This window comes from Habropoda laboriosa, unplaced genomic scaffold (genome assembly GCF_001263275.1).
Source record: "Habropoda laboriosa isolate 0110345459 unplaced genomic scaffold, ASM126327v1 scaffold816, whole genome shotgun sequence".
Classification (NCBI taxonomy): Eukaryota; Metazoa; Arthropoda; class Insecta; order Hymenoptera; family Apidae; genus Habropoda; species Habropoda laboriosa.
In genome coordinates, this window is record NW_017101002.1 from 773,765 (window position 1) to 792,370 (window position 18,606).

Here is an 18,606-nt window from a genome sequence, read left to right on the forward strand (position 1 = left end):
TATCATACATGTTTATTAACTAAATTTAACCTTGTAAGATCGCAGACCACATACATCCTACAACAATCATCAGCATTAATTATTTTTCAATATTTACAAAATACATACATAAACATTCTGTTACAAATAATTGTTTACAAGGTAATATCTGTATTAATTTTAAAGGAGAGTATATCACACAAGCCACAACACTGTAGTATATTTCCTAAGTTGCATTTCACATAAAGTTTCAACATTGAAATAGATAAAAAATAAAGTTTTCCTATTTTTAAGAGCAACAAGGCAAAGCTTAATGATAAGCATTCTTAAATGTCATAAATGTATGGGTAAGTAACATATAGGTATATATACATATAGTCGTATATATATACTTATAGTAATGAAAGTACATACAAAAGTATATCTTTCTTCAACATCTGATTAATAGAAATTTATGTAAAAGATTCTTCTTTCATACCAATATAGCTTAAGATAATGCCCATTGGTGTACGCTCTAATCCCATACCCTCGATCTTATTGACAATCTTATTCTTCATATGCCTTAATCTTAATGATGCATGTATCAGAATTACTAAAACATCAACAACATTATTATATTAATGCACTGCAATTATCCATTTTTACACTCTTTGAATTAATTTTGCTGCTTATATGTGTACGAAGATAAAAGGAGTATATTAAGGTAGAAAGAACTTACCAATAAGCGACAATAAAACACCACATAATGCGAAAAGAAGTGAATTTATAGTGTAAACAACAAAGGATCCAAAAATAACAGCAATAACTATCCCAACTTGGGGATAAGATTTTTTGAAGTCAAGCAATGCTTCGTCTTCGCTAAATAAGTAAGCACATTCACCCCAAATTGCCATCATCGATATTACACCAATCATCATCTTCATTGGATGCAGTAATCTAAATAATGACAAGTATACAAAATAAATGAAATTTTATCAAAAGATATTTTCAATATTCCCAGTATACTTACGAGACAATAAGTGTAATTGCAATGCAAATATAGAGGTAATTGGTTTGATAATATACAAGATTATTCACAACTCTGTTACTCCATTTTTCTAAATCTTTAAAATTGGGAAGTTGAAAACGTGAGGTTTCATAAAGAAAATCATCCATACTACGTCTACGTGGTAGTTTCCAGCGATCACTTCGCGGCTTTACTTTATCCATTACGATGATATTGCGTACAATTTTAAATCAAATTAGAAAGTTTGACTTTTACAATGGAACACTGATCGATCTCCACTCGACAAGTCTTTTGATATTTTTGGACGATGACGTTTATAAGGCCGATATCATGCAAGGTTTAACATATCACCAATACCTCTGTTCCGAAGATAATTAACTAGATTAGTTTATGTACAAATTTTTGCCTTGGTACAAAAAAGCAAGAAAAATGTAATTACTACGTTTCTTAATAGGAAAGTTCGTACACTATCTACAATAATAACTTTAGGATCAATTCAAAAACTGACTAATTTCCTAATGTGTTTGCTTATCTTCTATCAGCTGGTGAACATCGAATAACAACGTGAAATCACGTCACTCTTGTTCTTTAGAAACTCGAACACAGCGCGTATTTCAAACCTACCGGTGTAAGGATTAAACAATGGCAAAATTTTGTTAATAGAAACAAGCGGTATAGATATCAATTAAAACATAGCACGACTATGCTATTGTGCAATTGTGTAGATGTGAGGAAATTTGAAACTCTTTATTCTCAGAAATCTGATTTTATTCTTATCCGTTTAAAAATATGTTTCTGTCCTTTAACATCTTTCATTGACAAAGTTTATTTGCAACAAGACGAACTATTTAATTAATGTAATTTTTGCTAAAACTAGATTTAGTCACGTGTTAATAATGTCATTCATATCAGTTTTCTTAATATCGTTACTGTTACAATTAAAACAGATTCTTAATATTAAATATGAGCCCATAAGGTAAGTCAATGATATAAAAAGGCACGTTGAATTTCATTGTAATATGTGATGATAGAAACAATTAATTAATAGCATCGCACGCGTCAATCCAATCGTTATACACGTCAATTGGTTCCGATAATGCATTAACGCTAGTTTGATAATCTTCTAAACAAACTCGACATGAAATTCTTGCTGTATTTCTGCCTTTGTCCCTAAAATTATTATGAAATGTTACAAACAATATACGTTTTAGCAATTACACGATGCACTGAACTTACATTTTAACATCGCACGATTTCTCGTGGTTACAAAATGGACACGTAAATTGTATATCCATAGGTTCGATAGCCTTTTTCCTTTGTGGAGCTTGTCGTTTACTTTTTCTTCGACCCATTTGCAATAAATTCTTTATTTTCTCAATTTCTAGAAATATGATTGAAGTATTTGACACGCGTTATAGAAATAACATATACACGTAGAATTATTTCAACCGAAATAATTCTAATTTAGAAATAATGAAAAAAATAATGCACTTTTAGACACCGTCGTGTGTATAACGAACGATCTTCAGAATGTTTCAGTATCGACTAATGTCGAAAGGTGACTAATGTTGTTAGCATTCAAAAAGCCGATAAAACCGTTGCAGTCTAGAATTTTCATTTCAAACTCCGTAGTATTGTACGACAAACGTGTCAAGGATGTAATTCGGAGCTTAAGGAAGAGGATAATGAGACGTAGAATTGATGATGGATGACAATTAATATATGTATTTCTTTCGTAAATATCGGGAATTATATTAAAAATCTTTCATACAAAACTAAAATCGAGGGTAATATAAAAGAATTTTAAGCTTTTCAAGCACGCGTAAGATAATAAGTAGGTCTAAAGATTTAATGTTAAATCATTATGATTTATTTTTTGTATAATTAAATATTAATAACACGCGATAATTTCTGAACCCTATTAAGCAGCAAATCTCCTTGCTTGACCATTGCTTGATACTGCCAATTTTTACTGTCCGGTCTGTTAGTTTCAACTACGCCGCCAACGCGATCAACTTTGCAATGCAATCTTCCTGCAGCGATGAAACGCGACACCTCTCTGTAAGAAATAATCGAAATAATAATATATTTATATATAAATATATATGATCTGTAAGATTCGAGAAGTTGCGTGTACGCGAGAATACGCATCTCCCTAACATAATACCGATAGTGTGGGAAGATTAAATAATCCCTGCGTAATAAACCTTCGACATGGGCTAAAAACATATTTCTACATTACTACATAATAACATCGATTATTTCACACGAAAGTTTGAACGGTTGAATAAAGTTTGTTAATACCCAGATTCTTAAAGAAGTCAGCATATTGGCAATTATACAATGAAAATAAGTAATCTTTGACATCTTGATTACTATGAAGCACTTCCAAAATTTCTGAACCTTTGATAATTTTATCTCTAAGTTCATTTCTAGGCAAACTTATCATACTTAAATACACTGTGTATCTCACAAATGTATTGTAATCCATAAGTTCGTAACTTGTGAATGTACTAACTGTATCCAGAAAGAAATTTGCAGCTTCTTTAAAATCACGTACTGCTATACAATATGTTCCTTGATAGACTTTTAAACGATTTCGTCTATCCCAATCACCACCTTCTTCTATCAAACTGAAACAAAAGGAAGATATTCGTATTCCTCTGCATATTTAACACATACCACCATTGTGAAATGAATTTTACGTTCCAATATTTCCATACCTTTTGGCTTTTTCTATGTTTCTAGTAATATGATCGTGATCTAAATAAAATAATCCAATTCTAATGTTATGAAACACAATGTCTAATCTATGACCTAACGATACAGTTTTATCGTAAGTTTTTCTGAATGCCGAAATGGCACCTTCTTTGTCTCCTATTCTGCATAGATGTTCTGATTTTTTAAGATTGGCTTCTCTAACTTCCATTTCTCCCAAATTTTTCTCAGCATCTTCAATCGCATCGTCCAATTCTTTCAGTTGCTCCATGTTCTTAGCTTTCATAGTGGACAAAAGAGTATCGTCGACCGGCCAATCCAAGTCTTTACAGACCTCTTCGTAAAATGGAGCCATGTCTAGGAAAAGTAATTATACACTTTAAAACACCCCGTTTACTCCAATTTGTTTCATATGCAAAGATAAATATGAACGACGTATTCATTTGGTCGAGTTAATCGAATTTAAACCAAGATTATCGAACAACGACGCGAATAAAGAATAGTTGTGAATAATGAATGAGAGAATTATAAAATTAAAAGTACGTCCAGATAAGGGTAAAATTTCTAAAGAGGTTAGGGTAAAAAGGGTTAAGGTAATTTAAAAAATGTTCGCTTCTATAAAAGCATCAAAGAGATCTTTAATACGAAACATTTGACGTGTTATACATTAAACTCTGTATCGTATTAATAACGAACGAAAGAGTAAATTTGAGGAAAAAAGTGCAATCTCACTTTCTGCTTTAATGGCATCTAACAGTTTGTTCTTTAGAAAGGGATCATCCTTGTGTTCCGGCAAGCTCAATAGAAATTTAATTTGAGCTAATTCCAAATTCGGATTTTTCTCCAAACCCTCTTCTTCTAAATTTTCTAGCGGCATTATAAATTGAAAGTACAGTTACAGTACCGATAAACACAATGAACCGACACTTTGTGCTTTGCGAAGCACGAAGTAAATTACACATAGAGGAAAGGCGAAAGCGTACATTTCACAGTCGCTCGGTAGATGGCAGAATAAATTGTTGGGAGGATTTTTCATGAATGAATATTGCTACGATAAATGATCGAAGAATAATTAGGTTTTGAATGAAGAAGAAGTGAAACGTGAACTTGGCAAAAGCGTGTATATCTTCACAAGAAATACACAAGTTTCTGAAAATAATAAACACATTATAATAATTTTCTTTTAACGAATCAATTTATTTCTTGACACAAACTGCCAATGACTCAGGTAAAGTGAGTCCAAAAAGAGAAAAGTGTCTCCACAGGATTCGTTATATTTAAAATTTACAAGAAGTATTGCATAATGCGATTTCATTCATTCACGTACCACACAATTCAACGCACACTGGCGACTTCGGTATTTCTTTCTCTCTAACTATGGTTTTGCGCGACACTAATCATTCTCCTCTCGATAACATCGTTGCAATTATTTTTGGACAGTAACAACGAAACTGATTGCAATATGATCGTTGAAAAGACATTAAATAGGATCGTAAGGAAGGAAGGAAGGGGAGGGCGGGATGGGGACGAGGAGGGACAGACCAATGAAGATTTACCGTTGATGGAAGGATTGGATACCATAAATTGCTTTTCTTACGTTCGCCTGTCAAAACAATCGAAACTGACAACGAGTATGGATAACCCGAAATAATAGTTCACGTGGTCGATTTTCTACGTTAGTCCGGCAAACTTTGAAGTCGCATTTTTGTGACGGTGGTTAATATACAACTGTTATATCAAACATTTTATTTCCGAATTTCACGATGTAATTTAGTGCAAAAAACATTGCGAATCTCTCTCGATTTCGTAATCGAAGCATGAAAATATCAGCATATATCAACGCTGAGCGAAATACATCGAATATAAGAATAAAGAAATTTATTTGGAATTAATCGTTTGTTCGTTCGTTTTTTCTTCTTCTTTTGATTTGTTAAATTCCCTGCGTTTCAACGCGTAACTTTTAGAAAGACTTGGAAGGATTGAAAGATTCTTTCGAACGTTTTTGTTCGCACAAGGATATCTGGAATTGTTGTTTAAGCTTCACGTATACGTACAGATACTGTACGCAGGCAGCAGGCAGTCATGCGAACATGGAACTGTAGGAAATCGGTGTGACGATCGGTATTGCAAACTGAATATATATTCGAGTCTGTGTAATTGGTAAAGTTCGACATCGATAATCGACTACACGCGGCGATCTTCCCTTTCCTCGAGGGAGGTGAGAGACACGCGAGACGCGTTACTAGGGAAAAAGGTACGGTTGATTGGCAACAGGGAGACGATCGCACGCACACTCGATTAAAAACAAGAGTCAACGATCGAAACAAGTCGCGTGCGCACAGTTGGTAAAAAGTAAATCGTTGGATAACCGATCGACTTCCACGGCTAACAACGCAATGCACAATAATACGTATACATTCAGAGTTACGAATCCAGCTATAGTTATATAGTACGTTTAATAATCGTTACGCGTGCATCGACTTGTTTCATCGGACGAGCATTACGTATGTAATAGATCAAGTTTTCGTGTATACCTTGAACGTCGCGAACGAATAAAAGAAGGATTAGGAATGCAGGAAGAGAAGAGAAGAGACGAGACGAGACGAGACGGTGGTAAAACGTTTCTCAATTCGAAACAATTGTGATTCAGCATTATCTTGGTTCGATCGATTTGTTTTTCGTTCGAACGATCATAGAGGAAAATACGAGCGACTCGAATATCCCTACCGTTCCTCCCTCTATCCACCGTTAACAATCCACCAAACCCTTTGCGAATCGAGGACTTTCTATCGAGAGTTGGTTTCACCCTCTTGCTAATCGATCGAACGAACGATCGAATCTTTTTCTTCTTATTTCTTCCTTCTCTTTTCCTTTTGTTCGATAATTACGTGGAAAATCTGTGAATCCCGATTCGATCCGGCAAAAGAAAGAAAGAAGGTTAGAAAAGGGCGGGGGAGGGGAAGTGAAAAATGGTGGAAGCGTCTGAAGGATCGTCGCGAATCGATTTGCCAGCGTGGAGAGGGGGGGGGGGGGGGGGGGATCGTTGATCTAACAAGTGAGAAGAGGGTAGGGCGAAGTAAGGGAGGGAGGGAGGGAGGAAGAAAAAAAAAGGATAAAAGATTCGCGTCGCCCCTGTTTCTCGCGATGCACGAACAGCTAGAAATACTCGGCAAGTACATTGGTCGGTCGATATAGAACACATCTCGATAATCCCGAGCGATCGATACGATGATACTGTTAATGACAATGGCGACAGAGAAGTGGTTAAGGTAAAAGCGAGCGAGCGAGCGAGCGGTCGATTACCGTGTCTTATTCGGCTAGGAATCGACGGATCGGTCGATCGATCGATCGATCGGTCGGCTGGACACTCACACCGTTAAGTTTAATACACCGTTAAGTTTGTTATAAGGTAAGAATAATTAGAGGTTCGAAGCGATTAAAAAATATGTCGGAGGCCGATTTTGGCCCAAGCTCTCTTACTCGCTTACGCTCGAATTTTCTCCTCTCTTTGTTTTCACCTTTTCCTCTCCCTTTTTCATATTTTTTTCCTTTTTTTATTTCGATACGATATCAACAGCGAAACCACTTAAATCTGTATAATATATATTTATACTTAATAATTAATCCTTAGCGATCAATTTACAATCGATTGATTCGATTAATTCGTAGCGATGGTTCGTTCCTTTCGTCACGGCATGCCTTCATTTCCGCTTCCCTGCTTCTTTTCCTTTTCCTTTTTCTTTTTCTTTTCTTTTTCCCTCCTTTCGTTTCGTTTCGTTTCATTATCGACGAACGATTAACACCGACGACACTTATACTAGAACTGTCCCCCCGTCTGAATCGGAATGGATGCTGAAAAACATCTACCATAGATTAATTGTCGATCGTACGCGCTTTGTGTCCTTGAGGCCGATAGAACAAAAGAAACATTCATTATATAGACATCAGTTATTATATCAACGATTTTCTCATCTATACCCTGTGCATCATTTTAAATGTTTCAACACATCCTATGTGATTACTCGATAAATGTTTCTCGCTTACCGTAGATAGTCAATATATAATATTTATACTTTGTATGTATATTCTATAAGTATACGCACGCGTATGCGTCCGCAAAAATGTATACAGTTTTCCCTTTCTTTCTTTCTTTCTTTCTTTCTTTCTTTCTTCCTTCCTTCCTTCCTTCTTCTTCTTCTTCGTTTCCTTCTTACGCACGTTCGTGTACGAGTACGCGTGCATATATTTATCGTTATTCTTCTTCTTCTTATCATTATTATTATTATTATTATTTTTTGTTGTTGTTGCTGTTGCATACAATCATGCCAGATGCGCAATTTTACAGCGTCGATTAACGACAAAAGAGGATGTCGGTTATGGCATTACGTCTACATCGACTGTTTGTGATCGTGTATCGATAAACACTGTAATCCTTGATTGCTCGAACACGTAGCAATGAAATATACAATTAACGAGACAACATAACACGATAACTATAAAAATCACGGTAACCTATGATATTTCACAGCGGTGAGAGAGAGAGAGAGAGAGAGAGAGAGAGAGAGAGAGAGAGAGAGAGAGAGAGAGAGAGAAAGAGACAGAGAGAGACAGAGTCAACAATTAACCGACAAACAGATTGTAACGAGAATGGCTATGGCTGTAGCGAGTGCGAGGTACGAAAGCGAGGATGCCTACCGAATCGACACTATCCAGATATATTTTCGAGATTTTCTTCGCGACGTATCCCTCTTCCGTTTCGTTTTCCTTACGCTCGAACGTTTTCGCGGTTCGATCGATGCGCACTCACTGACTCAAGTAAGAGAGATAGATAGATAGAGAGAGAGAGAGAGAGAGAGACAGAGAGAGAGAGAGAGAGAGAGAGAGAGAGAGAGAGAGAGAGAGAGAGAGAGAGAGTGTGTGTGTGCGTGTGTCGGAGGGGCAGGGAACAGGGAGAGACCTTTCGACGTTTTCGATATTTTGCCTTGGAAATGGGAAAAACGGTGAGAGTGGGGAGGAGGCGAGGGATGTTTCGATCTACGATTATTCGTTCCGTGAACATTGGAGAAAGAGGCGGTGAATTGTGATAATCGACAGGATTGATTGGAAAAGCGTGGCTCGGTCCGTACGTACTTACGTAGGTAAGACATTTACATACCTATCATTTACGAAAGCAAATTGAGCAGTAAGTAAACCTCCTTTTAACCCGTAATCTGCGCAGAATATTAAACCGTAACACATACTACGAAGGAGAAGCTGCGGGGCTGGTAAGGATACGCGATCAATATCAAAGTATTGGACTGACGAAAGGGTGAAATTTAGTCCACGATCGGCTAGCTTCAATTACACGACTGATTTGGTCTCTCCTTTGTCCCACGCATAGACACACGCACGCACGCACGCACGCACGAGCGGAAGGGAAATCGCGCGAAAATTCGGTATACTCTCTGATCGATCGGTCCGTTTTTCTTTTCCAACTTAATCCGCACGCAAAATTATTCGGTCGATTGCGATAAATCGGCACGATTCAACGAATCGAATTTGACTAGATTCGCATTAAACATATACATGTTTGCAATTAATCATGTGCACACGCGTATACGCGTTATTGCTTTGATGTTACGTAACGTAGTCTGTAACGCATTTATAGACGTTTTATACGATGTATACGGCACTCGTGTCTACGAAATCGCATTTGTTACACCACCAACTGAAAATATTTCCAAATTTTTCGGAATTTTTCGGTTTTTTACCACCACCACCACCACCCACCACCTAACCTAACCACCGCTCTACTCCTCTACCCTCGATCAATTTTCGCAATTACATTTTCGCGATAAGCACATCGCTACAATTCCCCCGGTCAGTGTTCGAACGCGAACGCGTATTCCATTAATTCGGATATATTTCGTCCATTGGCTCGTAAAAAATGCCCGAATAAAAGCCGAATGCTACCGCTTATTTAATAGCAATCTCACTGCTCGATATACGTACATATACGTATATATAACGGTTACAGCTAATAACGTGGACGCGAGTCGTACGCGAGGCGTACAGAAAAACTAAACAACTACCATTTCTCTCGTACAACGAAGAAGAAGAAGGAAAGAAGAAGAAGAAGAAGAAGAAGAAGAAGAAGAAGAAGAAGAAGAAGAAGAAGAAGAAGAAGAAGAAGAAGAAGAAGAAGAAGAAGAAGAAGAAGAAGAAGAAGAAGAAGAAGAAGAAGAAGAAGAAGAAGAAGAAGAAGAAGAAGAAGGAAAGAAGAACGGAAGAATGATAAAAATAACAACGGATAGGTATACGGACGCGTACAGTAGGTAAATTTTGTCGAAAATTCCAACGACGAGTCACGTTCGAAGGAAATGTAACACTGGTAACCGATTCGTTGAAACAGCAACAGATATTGCACATGCTCGGCCCAGTGATGCGAAACCAGCTGGATATCTTTCAACAATAACGAAAGCGTAACAGTAACGTTGCAAAACGGCGCAAAAAAGCGAAACTTTAACATCGTACTTTTTTTCTTTCCCCACCCATATTATCGAGACGATCGATGCGCGATCACTGCGAAAAAGAGACGAATAGCATCTCGAGCACGCCACTTTCGAAACCTTGTTAGAACGCGTTTATGTAATACCAGGCAGCCTGATTTCGTGCAACACGTGCGACAACAGCTTATTTTTTTTTGTTTCCTCGTTGTTTTTCGGCAGCATTCTTCTCCGTTCGTTCGCGGTTCCGAGCCGCGCGCTCGTTACTACTCGCGGCTATACTAATAATAACAGTTCTAAACGAGCCAGACGGAATGAAGAAAGGAAGGGAGAACCAGGTGATGTGGAGGGTTTCGTAGAAGAGAGATGATTCGAAGCGAATGAAAACGCGACGAAAGGAAGAAAGGTTCGTGGTAAGGGATAAAGAGGAAGAAAACGCGCGCGCGCAAATTGTAGTAGCAAGTTCGCGCCAGAAAGCATCCGTGAAACGTTTCGTGAGACGATCATTCTGGCCGATCCTAAACGTGTAAAAATACGTAGAAAAGATAAACGTAGCGCTCGAATCGTGTATGCATGGTGCCTGTCTCCTGTCTGTCCGTCCGTCTGTCCGTCCGTCCATTCGTGACCTGTGTGTTCTCCTCTGTGTCTCTGCGAGTGCGCATAGCGTGTACGTGTAACAGTAGCGGTAGTATCATCGGTAGGTAGGTAGGTAGGTGTGTAGGTAGGTGTGTAGGTAGGTAGGTAGGTAGGTAGGTAGGTAGGTAGGTAGGTAGGTAGGTAGGTAGGTAGGTAGGTAGGTAGGTAGGTAGGAAGGTAGGTAGGTAGGTAGGCAGGTAGGTAGGTAGATGTGTGTGTGTCTGTTTGCGTTCGTTTGTTGTATGCGTGGTGTGTGTGGGCGTGCGTGCGAGCGTGTGTACGCGCGTATGTACGTCGAATAGCTTTACATCGATTATCATACACCGTCGTACGCGAGGTCGACCGACGGTCTGTGATGAGACGGGAGGTAAGACGGTGGCGTAGAAGTACCTGGCGTCGCGCTACCAACGCTCGTGTAACCGCCCGGATAATTGGCGCTAGGCGCGTGAATTCCTGCCGGCGGTGCTGGATACGCGTCGAAGGAACTAGAGTACGAACCGTTGTAGGAATAAGGATTGGCCATGTGACCGAGGGATGGATGCATTCCTCCCATTCCGCTCATACCGCCCATCCCGTAAGTGCGTTGCATCAAGCTGGACTCGAGGCCACCGAAAAGATACCCGTTCGTCGATCCCATCGGCACGGGATAATGAGGTCCGGGAATGATGTTTGGATAGGAGTTACCGGGATGTCCGTGGCTCATGCTCGGCGTATAGTTGCTAGACGCTAGATTTTCCACCGTGTAAGACTTGCTGTGCTGCTGCTGTTGCTGTTGTTGTTGCTGCTGCTGCTGCTGCTGCTGCTGCTGTTGCTGCTGCTGCTGCTGCTGCTGTTGCGAATCTTGATGCTGACGTCCGTTCATGGCATAAAGAGAGACGTAACCGTCGTTGGGAGAATGGTGCAACGAAGTCGAATAGATGGTGCCGCCAGGCGGCAGCGGGGGACTGTAATTGGACATGGCCGCGTTAGACATTCCGGAGAATCCTGACAGATAAGACTGATGATGCGGCTCCATCTTTTCCGCGAGGGATCCGTCGTCGGCGATGCCCGGATGGGTGTGCTGAAGACGCTGACTGCCGCCGTCGGCTATACTCGGTATCTGATCGACTAGAGATTCGAGGTCGCTGAGACTCTTGGAGGCGACGTCCTGTCCGGCGGTGTTCCTCTTGATGGCGTACTGTTCGTGCGGATGATGGTGAGGCGACATCGAGCCGTGTGTCGGCGTGTGGGGATGCGTGTGAGGCGGTGTTGGATGAGAGTGGTGGGAGTGTTCGTCGGTAGGCTGGCTCAACGGTGTCGGCGTACTCTGATGGGGATGAGGATTGTGGGATTCGGAGGTTTGCTCGTGATAGCCCATGTAACTGGTGTAACTGGGATGGGACGGCGTTCCCGGGCTACCGTGGTGGCCGGGGTTGTTCTCGCCGTTTCCGGCCGCTGGGTTGTACTGGCGGTGATCGTTGTTCATATTTTGCTGAGAGATACTGGTCGGTGGCTCGAAGTCCGGGTGCTCGACGCTCGGGGAAGTCAACGGCGACGGCTCGAGGTTGTTCTCGGAGGAAATCGCGGTGTTGATTTCCGACGACAAATCCGAATGAGTGAACGAGAGCGACATCGACTTTGGGCTTTGGCTGTAGTGGTGCAGATGTACCGGGCTCTGCTTCGCGTTCATATTATAGGGGCTGTCGTTGATAGGCTGGCCGTAGTATCCGGAATCGTTGATGGGCTGCGGATACGGGGCCATGTGGGCGAACGTTTTCGGCGGAGAGAAGCAATTGGGTACCACGGATCCGTAAGCGTCGCCCAGATGAGCCATGCTCTGGTGTTGCTGTTGCTGCTGTTGCTGTTCCCGTTCCCTGATCTCGCGTTCCTGCTGCTTCTGCTGCTGGTGAATCTTCTTCGGTCGTCCGCGTCGCTTCTTGATCACCTCCCCGTTCGCGTCCAATTTCTCCGGATCCGGCGGCGGTTGGTCCTCCGGATTCTTGATCTTCTTCGGTCTACCCCTCTTCTTCTTCCCCGGTATCTGCGAGTTCGACTCGTGTTTCACGCTGCCCGTTCCGCCGTTCACCTCCATCATCCTTCTCTCTCCCTCGTCCGTCAACTCCTCGCAGAACGCCGACTTCTTCTCCTCGATCGTATCTTGATCCTTCTTCTTCAGCTTCGAATCCGCGAACACGATGTCGGACTCGTCCAGATGAGGGATCGTCCCGTTCAAGTAATCGCGAAACTTCTTCAGCGCCGCGTAATATGGCACCTTGTCGGCGGCCCGCGGAAGTTGCGCGCACCTCGCGCTGCTCGACGGCATAACCCACATGTACTGTAACCATCAACACGTTTATCGCGCATTCGCTCGGACAAAAAAGTTCCCTTCCCTTCTCTTACCGTATTGGTGCCGTCGACCAGGTTCGGCTGCCTGCCAAATCCAAACTCCTTCTTCCCGGAGAATACCTCGTATATGAGCTTACCGTTAAACACCGCGATTTTTGGTTTGTACTTCCGTAACTTCTCCAACAGAATCAGACTACCTGTAAAACGGAGGAGAGAAAAAAAAACAGATACTACGATATTATACATTTGTTGGAGATGGTTGGAGAAATACGTCGAGACAGTTTCATCTCGTACGTTTCACCGTCTTTTCATATACGATATCAACTAATGAAAAACGAAGGTTACACGTACAGCCTGAGCTAAATTGTTAAAAGCATCGCGTGCACCACTGTTCGTTCCCGCGAGTAAGAGAATTTCGAGAGTTCCAGTTGGCAGCACTGATGATACCGCATGCCGCCAGTCTTCTCGCGGCGGCGATCCTAAAGTGTGCCGGCCGGGAGCCCAACTCGATCGGCAGACTTTCCTCGCGACAGCAGTCGTTAACGATACACTGGTACGATAAAGAAACGACGACCGTTTTAACCGGTTAGTGAGTAAGTAAGGAATGTTTGTGGTGTAGTGATTACAGCATCCTATAGCTGGTTGGTTGATTCGGTGGGTCTTGGTCTTAACTTGTCGCCGTTGCGCTGGCTGGCAGATATCCAGAGACGGTAAGTAAACCGACGTTTATCGATATATTACGTTCGACATTTTCCTTTCGTCTCGTTTCGTCTCGTTTCGTCTCGTTTCGTTCTTCGCGTTATTCCTCGAGGTTAAATCTTCGAGCGCCGCATTCGAGCGATGCGGTGTTTCAATACGCATGCATATGTGCTTTTATGAAAAAAATAACCACTTCACGTAAAGCTCTCCTCTCTCTTCTCTCTACTCGTGTAGAATTCTCGACGCGTTTACAAAGAGGGAAAGAAATATCGTTTGGACGAAAAGCAGGATGCGCGAAAATAAGAATTATCTTCTGCCGTTCGCGTCCAGTGGGGGAAAATTCGTTACATTGTATCCTTTTGGTCGCGAAGAAATAAATCGTTTCGTCGTCGTTTTAACGTGGCGGTATCCTCTTCCCCTCTCCGACGCGTAAATCACACGCGATCGGGTAACCGTTTCTCGAAATCCGTTCCTTTGATCTGGTATCGCGTCGGCCAAGAATGCTTGTTCAAACGTTAAGATAGGCCATTTTATTTCAAGAGTCGAAACAAATATACGTACATATATCGGCCTGGTGCGAAAGTCAATTTATCGAAACGAAATAAGGAAAAAGAAAGTAAAATTTACATAGACCGCGGTACAAGAGAATTGAGATAAGCGAGGAAGCAAATAAGTGAACCGCGATACGCGTCTCATCGAGCAACTTTGTACCGTCGATTCGCGATCTCTCCGGTGGTATACTGGTGTGTGTAGCTTGTTCGATCGGGTACTATCGGTGGGAAAAATCGGTTGTCGGCGAACGAACCGGCAAATACGATAAATCGAGCGTTGAAAACTACACTCGTCGATCCGTCTGGTCCGAACAACCGAGTACGCGTTAAAACGCGTCCCTTTCTGTCTAAAATGGACTGGTTTTTGCGGCCCATGTGTGCACGGTACGTTGACAATTTTGCCGCGCCACCGTTACATATTCGAATATAGGTGCGTGTGCGTGTGCGTGTGCGTGTGCGTGTGCGTGTGCGTGTGCGTGTGCGTGAGCGTGAGCGTGAGCGTAGCGTAGTGCACACGCATCCTAACATCGGAATCATCGTACATCTGTTACGCGCGCAAGTCGAGCTTGCCTTCCCGAATCGACAACGTTACGCGCGAACGTTATTTCGCGAGTCTTTAATTAACAACCAGTCGTGTCCCGTGTCTCGTATCTCGTATCGCGTTCAATTTCAAGTTTCGAAAATTTCCAACGGAAATTCGTCGGGAGGGGCAGGATTCGTTTGTTTCGTCGCGCACCAACGAGCTATATCTCTACGCGTGTGTGTACGGTGAAACGTAAGAGAGTCCGTCCCGTCCGCCGCTTTTATCTTCGCCGTTCCCTTTCCTACTGACCTTCTTTGATTTCTTTCCTCGTAAGATCAGCGCTGCCTTTAGTGGCGCGAGCCACCATATTCGTGAAACCGATGCCGAAGCGCAAGAGCTTGTAGTCGTCATCCGCCGTCAATGGTTCGGGTGTCAGCCCGCTGAGGTGCAAACACTTCCCTGGGGAGAAAGAAAAGTCGTTTAATCGATGGGGTTAAAAAGATCGGAAGGGGAGGAAGATTGGCGGTGTGCTTTCCAGCGGGAAGCGGGAAGCGCGCCAAGTACCTTCGAGTCGTTAAGTTCGACCGACATTTACACGGCTGGGAGAGGAGAAGAGGGGAATTTCAATGGGTCTGGGTCAAACATTGTCGACAAACTGTCTGGAACTTTGTAGTTGCGTTCCGTAAACTCGAGACGATAAATTGGTCGGCGCGGCGCGCGCGTCCTCAACGAAACGGAATAAAAAGCACGTTCGACGATACGCGCGGCGGCCGGCATGGTATACTATACAAGGTTAAACCGTTCGTTCCCTTTTCACCATCTTAATTGAGGACGGTTTATTTACGTTCCCGCGACATTTCACCAGCAGGCCGAAACGAGATCTCGCGTTACGTTCGAAACGTAATTACCGCCCTCCTCTTCTAATCCTCGCATTTCTCCTTTTCCACCTCTTTCCTACCAATTTAGAGAAACTGCTTGTCAGCGGTGGTAGCGATAGCCAGTGGTGCAGCAGGTGTTACAAAGCGTACCGTTTAACGGATTAAATAGGTCTGGGTCAGGTTTCGACGACTCTTTTTACTTTCCTCTCTAAAGTTCACTCGTAAATCGGTTTCTTTCGCTCGTTCGCGGAAACAGAATTAGCGTGAAATTCCCGCTATAAAATGGTTAAAATCAGCCTCGTCGACGCGTAGACGGCGAGAATGGTTCGGCGTTCGGAAGACGAGGAAAATAAATTGCGAATACGCGGGCCGGAAGAATAGGGAGGAGGAAAGGGGAGGGGTAGAAAAATAAAGGAGGCGGGAACGCGAATGCACGAGCAAGCGAGAGAAAGGTCTGATGGCGGGAAATTACAGACGTCGCCGAAGTATATCCCGCGAGCGTTTACCCCCGCTGGCGGCAGCACCACCACCACCATCGCGACCACCACCACTGCCGCCGCCGCTGCCACCAGATAGAGATTTATGACGCGGCCTCGGAAATTCTCTCCCTCTTGTCCTCCCGGTCTCTCCTCCTCTTGCACCACCGACCTACAGCCGTACCACACGACCTTGGAGAACTTCGGAACAAAGTTAAACGCTCGTCTGCCGGCGCCGTTGCACGCTTTCCACCGTGCAGAACGCGCGTTCGTCCGCTCTTAAACTGCCGACACGGGATGAACAGGGAGGGATAACTCTTTCTCTCGCTTTGGAAAAACTCCTTGGCTTACCGCGGACGTTACTCCTCTACTCGTGGATCCCCCGAGGGACGAGGAGCGCCGCGGCAAGCCTTACCCGCTGGCCTCAGCGAACAGGACTAACGGCCGATCGAACAAACTTTATCGAAGCGAAACGCGACCCTTCCTTCTCGTTCACGCCGCTAACCTAACCCAACTTGACTTCCCTCGACCTTTCCACGTCGCTCGTTACCTTACCCTACCCTACCCTACCCTACCCTACTCTACCCTACCCTACCCTACTCTACCCTACCCTACCTTATCGGTCCCTCAAACTTTTATCATTTTCGTTTTCCGTTGCTACACTTGGATACGTTCGCGATCCAGCATGAAACGACGTAAACGGCGCAACGATTGCAAGCGTGTTTAGTTTAGAGCAGACGCACGCAAACGATGGACCTGCGTAATCGCGAAAGTAGAGCAAACCTCAGTTTACCGATCTTCCGCGTGGCTTTCCTAAATATCTTCCAACCCTCGAAACTTTCAAAGTCGAAAGAGTTTCGGTTCTCCTCCCTCTGTTCGACCGACTTAACTCCTTTCCCGACTTTCGCAAACGCAATAGGACTATCCGCGCCCTATTGCCTTTTCCCTCCTACTCGAGTTTCATGGCTGGTGCGACCCGTAATTCGGCGTACTCGTGTCCGTTTCTCGACGAGACGAGGAGGGACGGGTGGAAAAATCGAAAATCTCCCACCGGGAGGGAGTGTATTCGTTCGTTCTACGATCTGTCCGGGATTCTCGAAATTTCGTTGACCCAGATTTCTCGTTCTTTCCCTCCGATTCTGAATGAACGGCTGGTTCGAGTTCGCTGCAGGGGATGCGAGGAGAGCCAGGTGAAAATCGATGCAACCGAGAGAGGAGAGAGAGAGATAGAGGGAGGGGGGCAGACCAGTGCGTGGGTATCGCGGGAGACCGCGCCTGGAAAATCAATTTTCAGGGTTTTCCAGGACGAAGACCCAGGTTCACGGAGACCTAGGAAACCGTCGAGTGTACCGCGATGCTCTCCTTTCTATCGTTACGTTCCCGGGAAGCATCCAACTGCCACAATTTGCGAGCAAGCACGTATTAACCCTAGACGCGTCTAATGACACTCTCCTAAGAATCCCGGTCGCCTGATTTTTCTACGGTCTCTGGTGACAATTGCACGAGGAAAGCGTTCTCCGTTTCTCCGGAAAGCTATTCGATCGGAAAGGAGGGGAAATCGGTTTCGCGTCGCGGCAAATTCATCGAGCGGCTGGTTCGATCAGTGTGGCGCGGCGCGGCGCGGCGCGTTACGGTACAGCGTGATCTCGCGAATCTTACAGCGGCGAAAGAGAGTGTGGCACCGTTCGGAAGAATGGAACGAATCCGTCTAGAGCGGAGAATCTCGAAAAGATGGAGCACAAAGTTGTACGGGGTAGTAAACGTGCACGGACTGAAAGCTGCTATCGAGCGGATAGGCGTGCGACAACCCCTTCCCGGCACCCCCCCGACGGCCAGCTCTAGTTCCCTTTTTCCTGCCCCTCTGGTCCCTCCTGCCACCCCTTTGGACCGAGCAGCAAGCTGGCAGAAGGGTGGCCGGGTGGGCGGAAAAGGGAGGAGGTAGAGGCTACACGCTTTCCCACACTCACCGGCCAACCCTCCTTCGCCACCTGTACCCTTCGCCTATCTCCTTTTACCCTACCTACCTACCTACCTACCTACCTACCTACCTACCTACCTACCTACCTACCTACCTACCTACCTACCTACCTATCTACCTACCTACCTACCTACCCACCTACCTATCTACCTACCTACCTACCTACCCACCTACCTAGCTACCCACCTACCTACCTATCTACCTACCCACCTACCCACCTAAATATCTACCTACCTACCTACCTACCTACCTACCTACCTACCTAAATATCTACCTACCTACCTATCTACAACCCTCTACAACCACCGTTTCTCCCTCTCGCTACTGGCTCATTCTCGCTCTGCCTAACCAT

At 43.7% G+C, this 18,606-nt stretch overlaps 4 protein-coding genes across 5 annotated transcripts in view; all 4 read right to left on the reverse strand.

The window, feature by feature from the left end:
- The window catches only part of LOC108577817 (PRA1 family protein 3), a 1,908-nt gene extending 385 nt beyond the window's left edge, over window positions 1–1,523 (reverse strand). Inside the window, exons 1-4 of one of the 2 annotated variants that reach the window (XM_017941025.1) lie at window positions 1,428–1,523; window positions 989–1,344; window positions 698–915; window positions 458–571 (exon numbers count right to left, since the gene is read on the reverse strand). In XM_017941025.1, coding sequence (XP_017796514.1) covers window positions 458–571; window positions 698–915; window positions 989–1,188 — 532 coding nt within the window. In that variant the 5' untranslated portion in view covers window positions 1,189–1,344; window positions 1,428–1,523. Of the gene's footprint in view, window positions 1–457; window positions 572–697; window positions 916–988; window positions 1,345–1,424 lie in introns of both variants that reach the window. The other variant, XM_017941024.1, reaches the window with a different exon arrangement.
- A 499-nt stretch (window positions 1,524–2,022) lies between these two features.
- On the reverse strand, window positions 2,023–2,337 carry LOC108577825 (transcription elongation factor 1 homolog). Its single transcript, XM_017941033.1, has 2 exons — window positions 2,222–2,337; window positions 2,023–2,155 (listed from the first exon to the last, which is right to left on the reverse strand). The coding sequence occupies exons 1-2, from the start codon at window positions 2,335–2,337 to the stop codon at window positions 2,023–2,025; spliced, it is 249 nt and encodes an 82-aa protein (XP_017796522.1).
- Window positions 2,338–2,869: 532 nt separating this feature from the next.
- Window positions 2,870–4,652, reverse strand: LOC108577804 (26S proteasome non-ATPase regulatory subunit 6). The gene is made up of 4 exons (XM_017941010.1): window positions 4,436–4,652; window positions 3,709–4,060; window positions 3,290–3,618; window positions 2,870–3,204 (listed from the first exon to the last, which is right to left on the reverse strand). The coding sequence occupies exons 1-4, from the start codon at window positions 4,578–4,580 to the stop codon at window positions 2,870–2,872; spliced, it is 1,161 nt and encodes a 386-aa protein (XP_017796499.1). The 5' UTR covers window positions 4,581–4,652.
- A 6,335-nt stretch (window positions 4,653–10,987) lies between these two features.
- LOC108577842 (probable serine/threonine-protein kinase yakA) overlaps window positions 10,988–18,606 on the reverse strand; it is a 33,770-nt gene continuing 26,151 nt past the window's right edge. Inside the window, exons 7-9 of the mRNA XM_017941053.1 lie at window positions 15,232–15,381; window positions 13,204–13,346; window positions 10,988–13,138 (exon numbers count right to left, since the gene is read on the reverse strand). Coding sequence (XP_017796542.1) covers window positions 11,141–13,138; window positions 13,204–13,346; window positions 15,232–15,381 — 2,291 coding nt within the window. The 3' untranslated portion in view covers window positions 10,988–11,140. The remainder of the gene's footprint in view (window positions 13,139–13,203; window positions 13,347–15,231; window positions 15,382–18,606) is intronic.

Coding starts and splice junctions, on each gene's coding strand:
- LOC108577825 (XM_017941033.1), bottom strand. CDS start 2,337: ATGGGTCGAAGAAAAAGTAAACGACAAGCTCCACAAAGGAAAAAGGCT. Junction 2,156..2,221: donor AAATCGTGCGATGTTAAAAT/GTAAGTTCAGTG, acceptor TAATAATTTTAG/GGACAAAGGCAGAAATACAG.
- LOC108577804 (XM_017941010.1), bottom strand. CDS start 4,580: ATGCCGCTAGAAAATTTAGAAGAAGAGGGTTTGGAGAAAAATCCGAAT. Junction 4,061..4,435: donor AGATGCCATTAAAGCAGAAA/GTGAGATTGCAC, acceptor TACTTTTCCTAG/ACATGGCTCCATTTTACGAA. Junction 3,205..3,289: donor TGACTTCTTTAAGAATCTGG/GTATTAACAAAC, acceptor ATATGTTTTTAG/CCCATGTCGAAGGTTTATTA.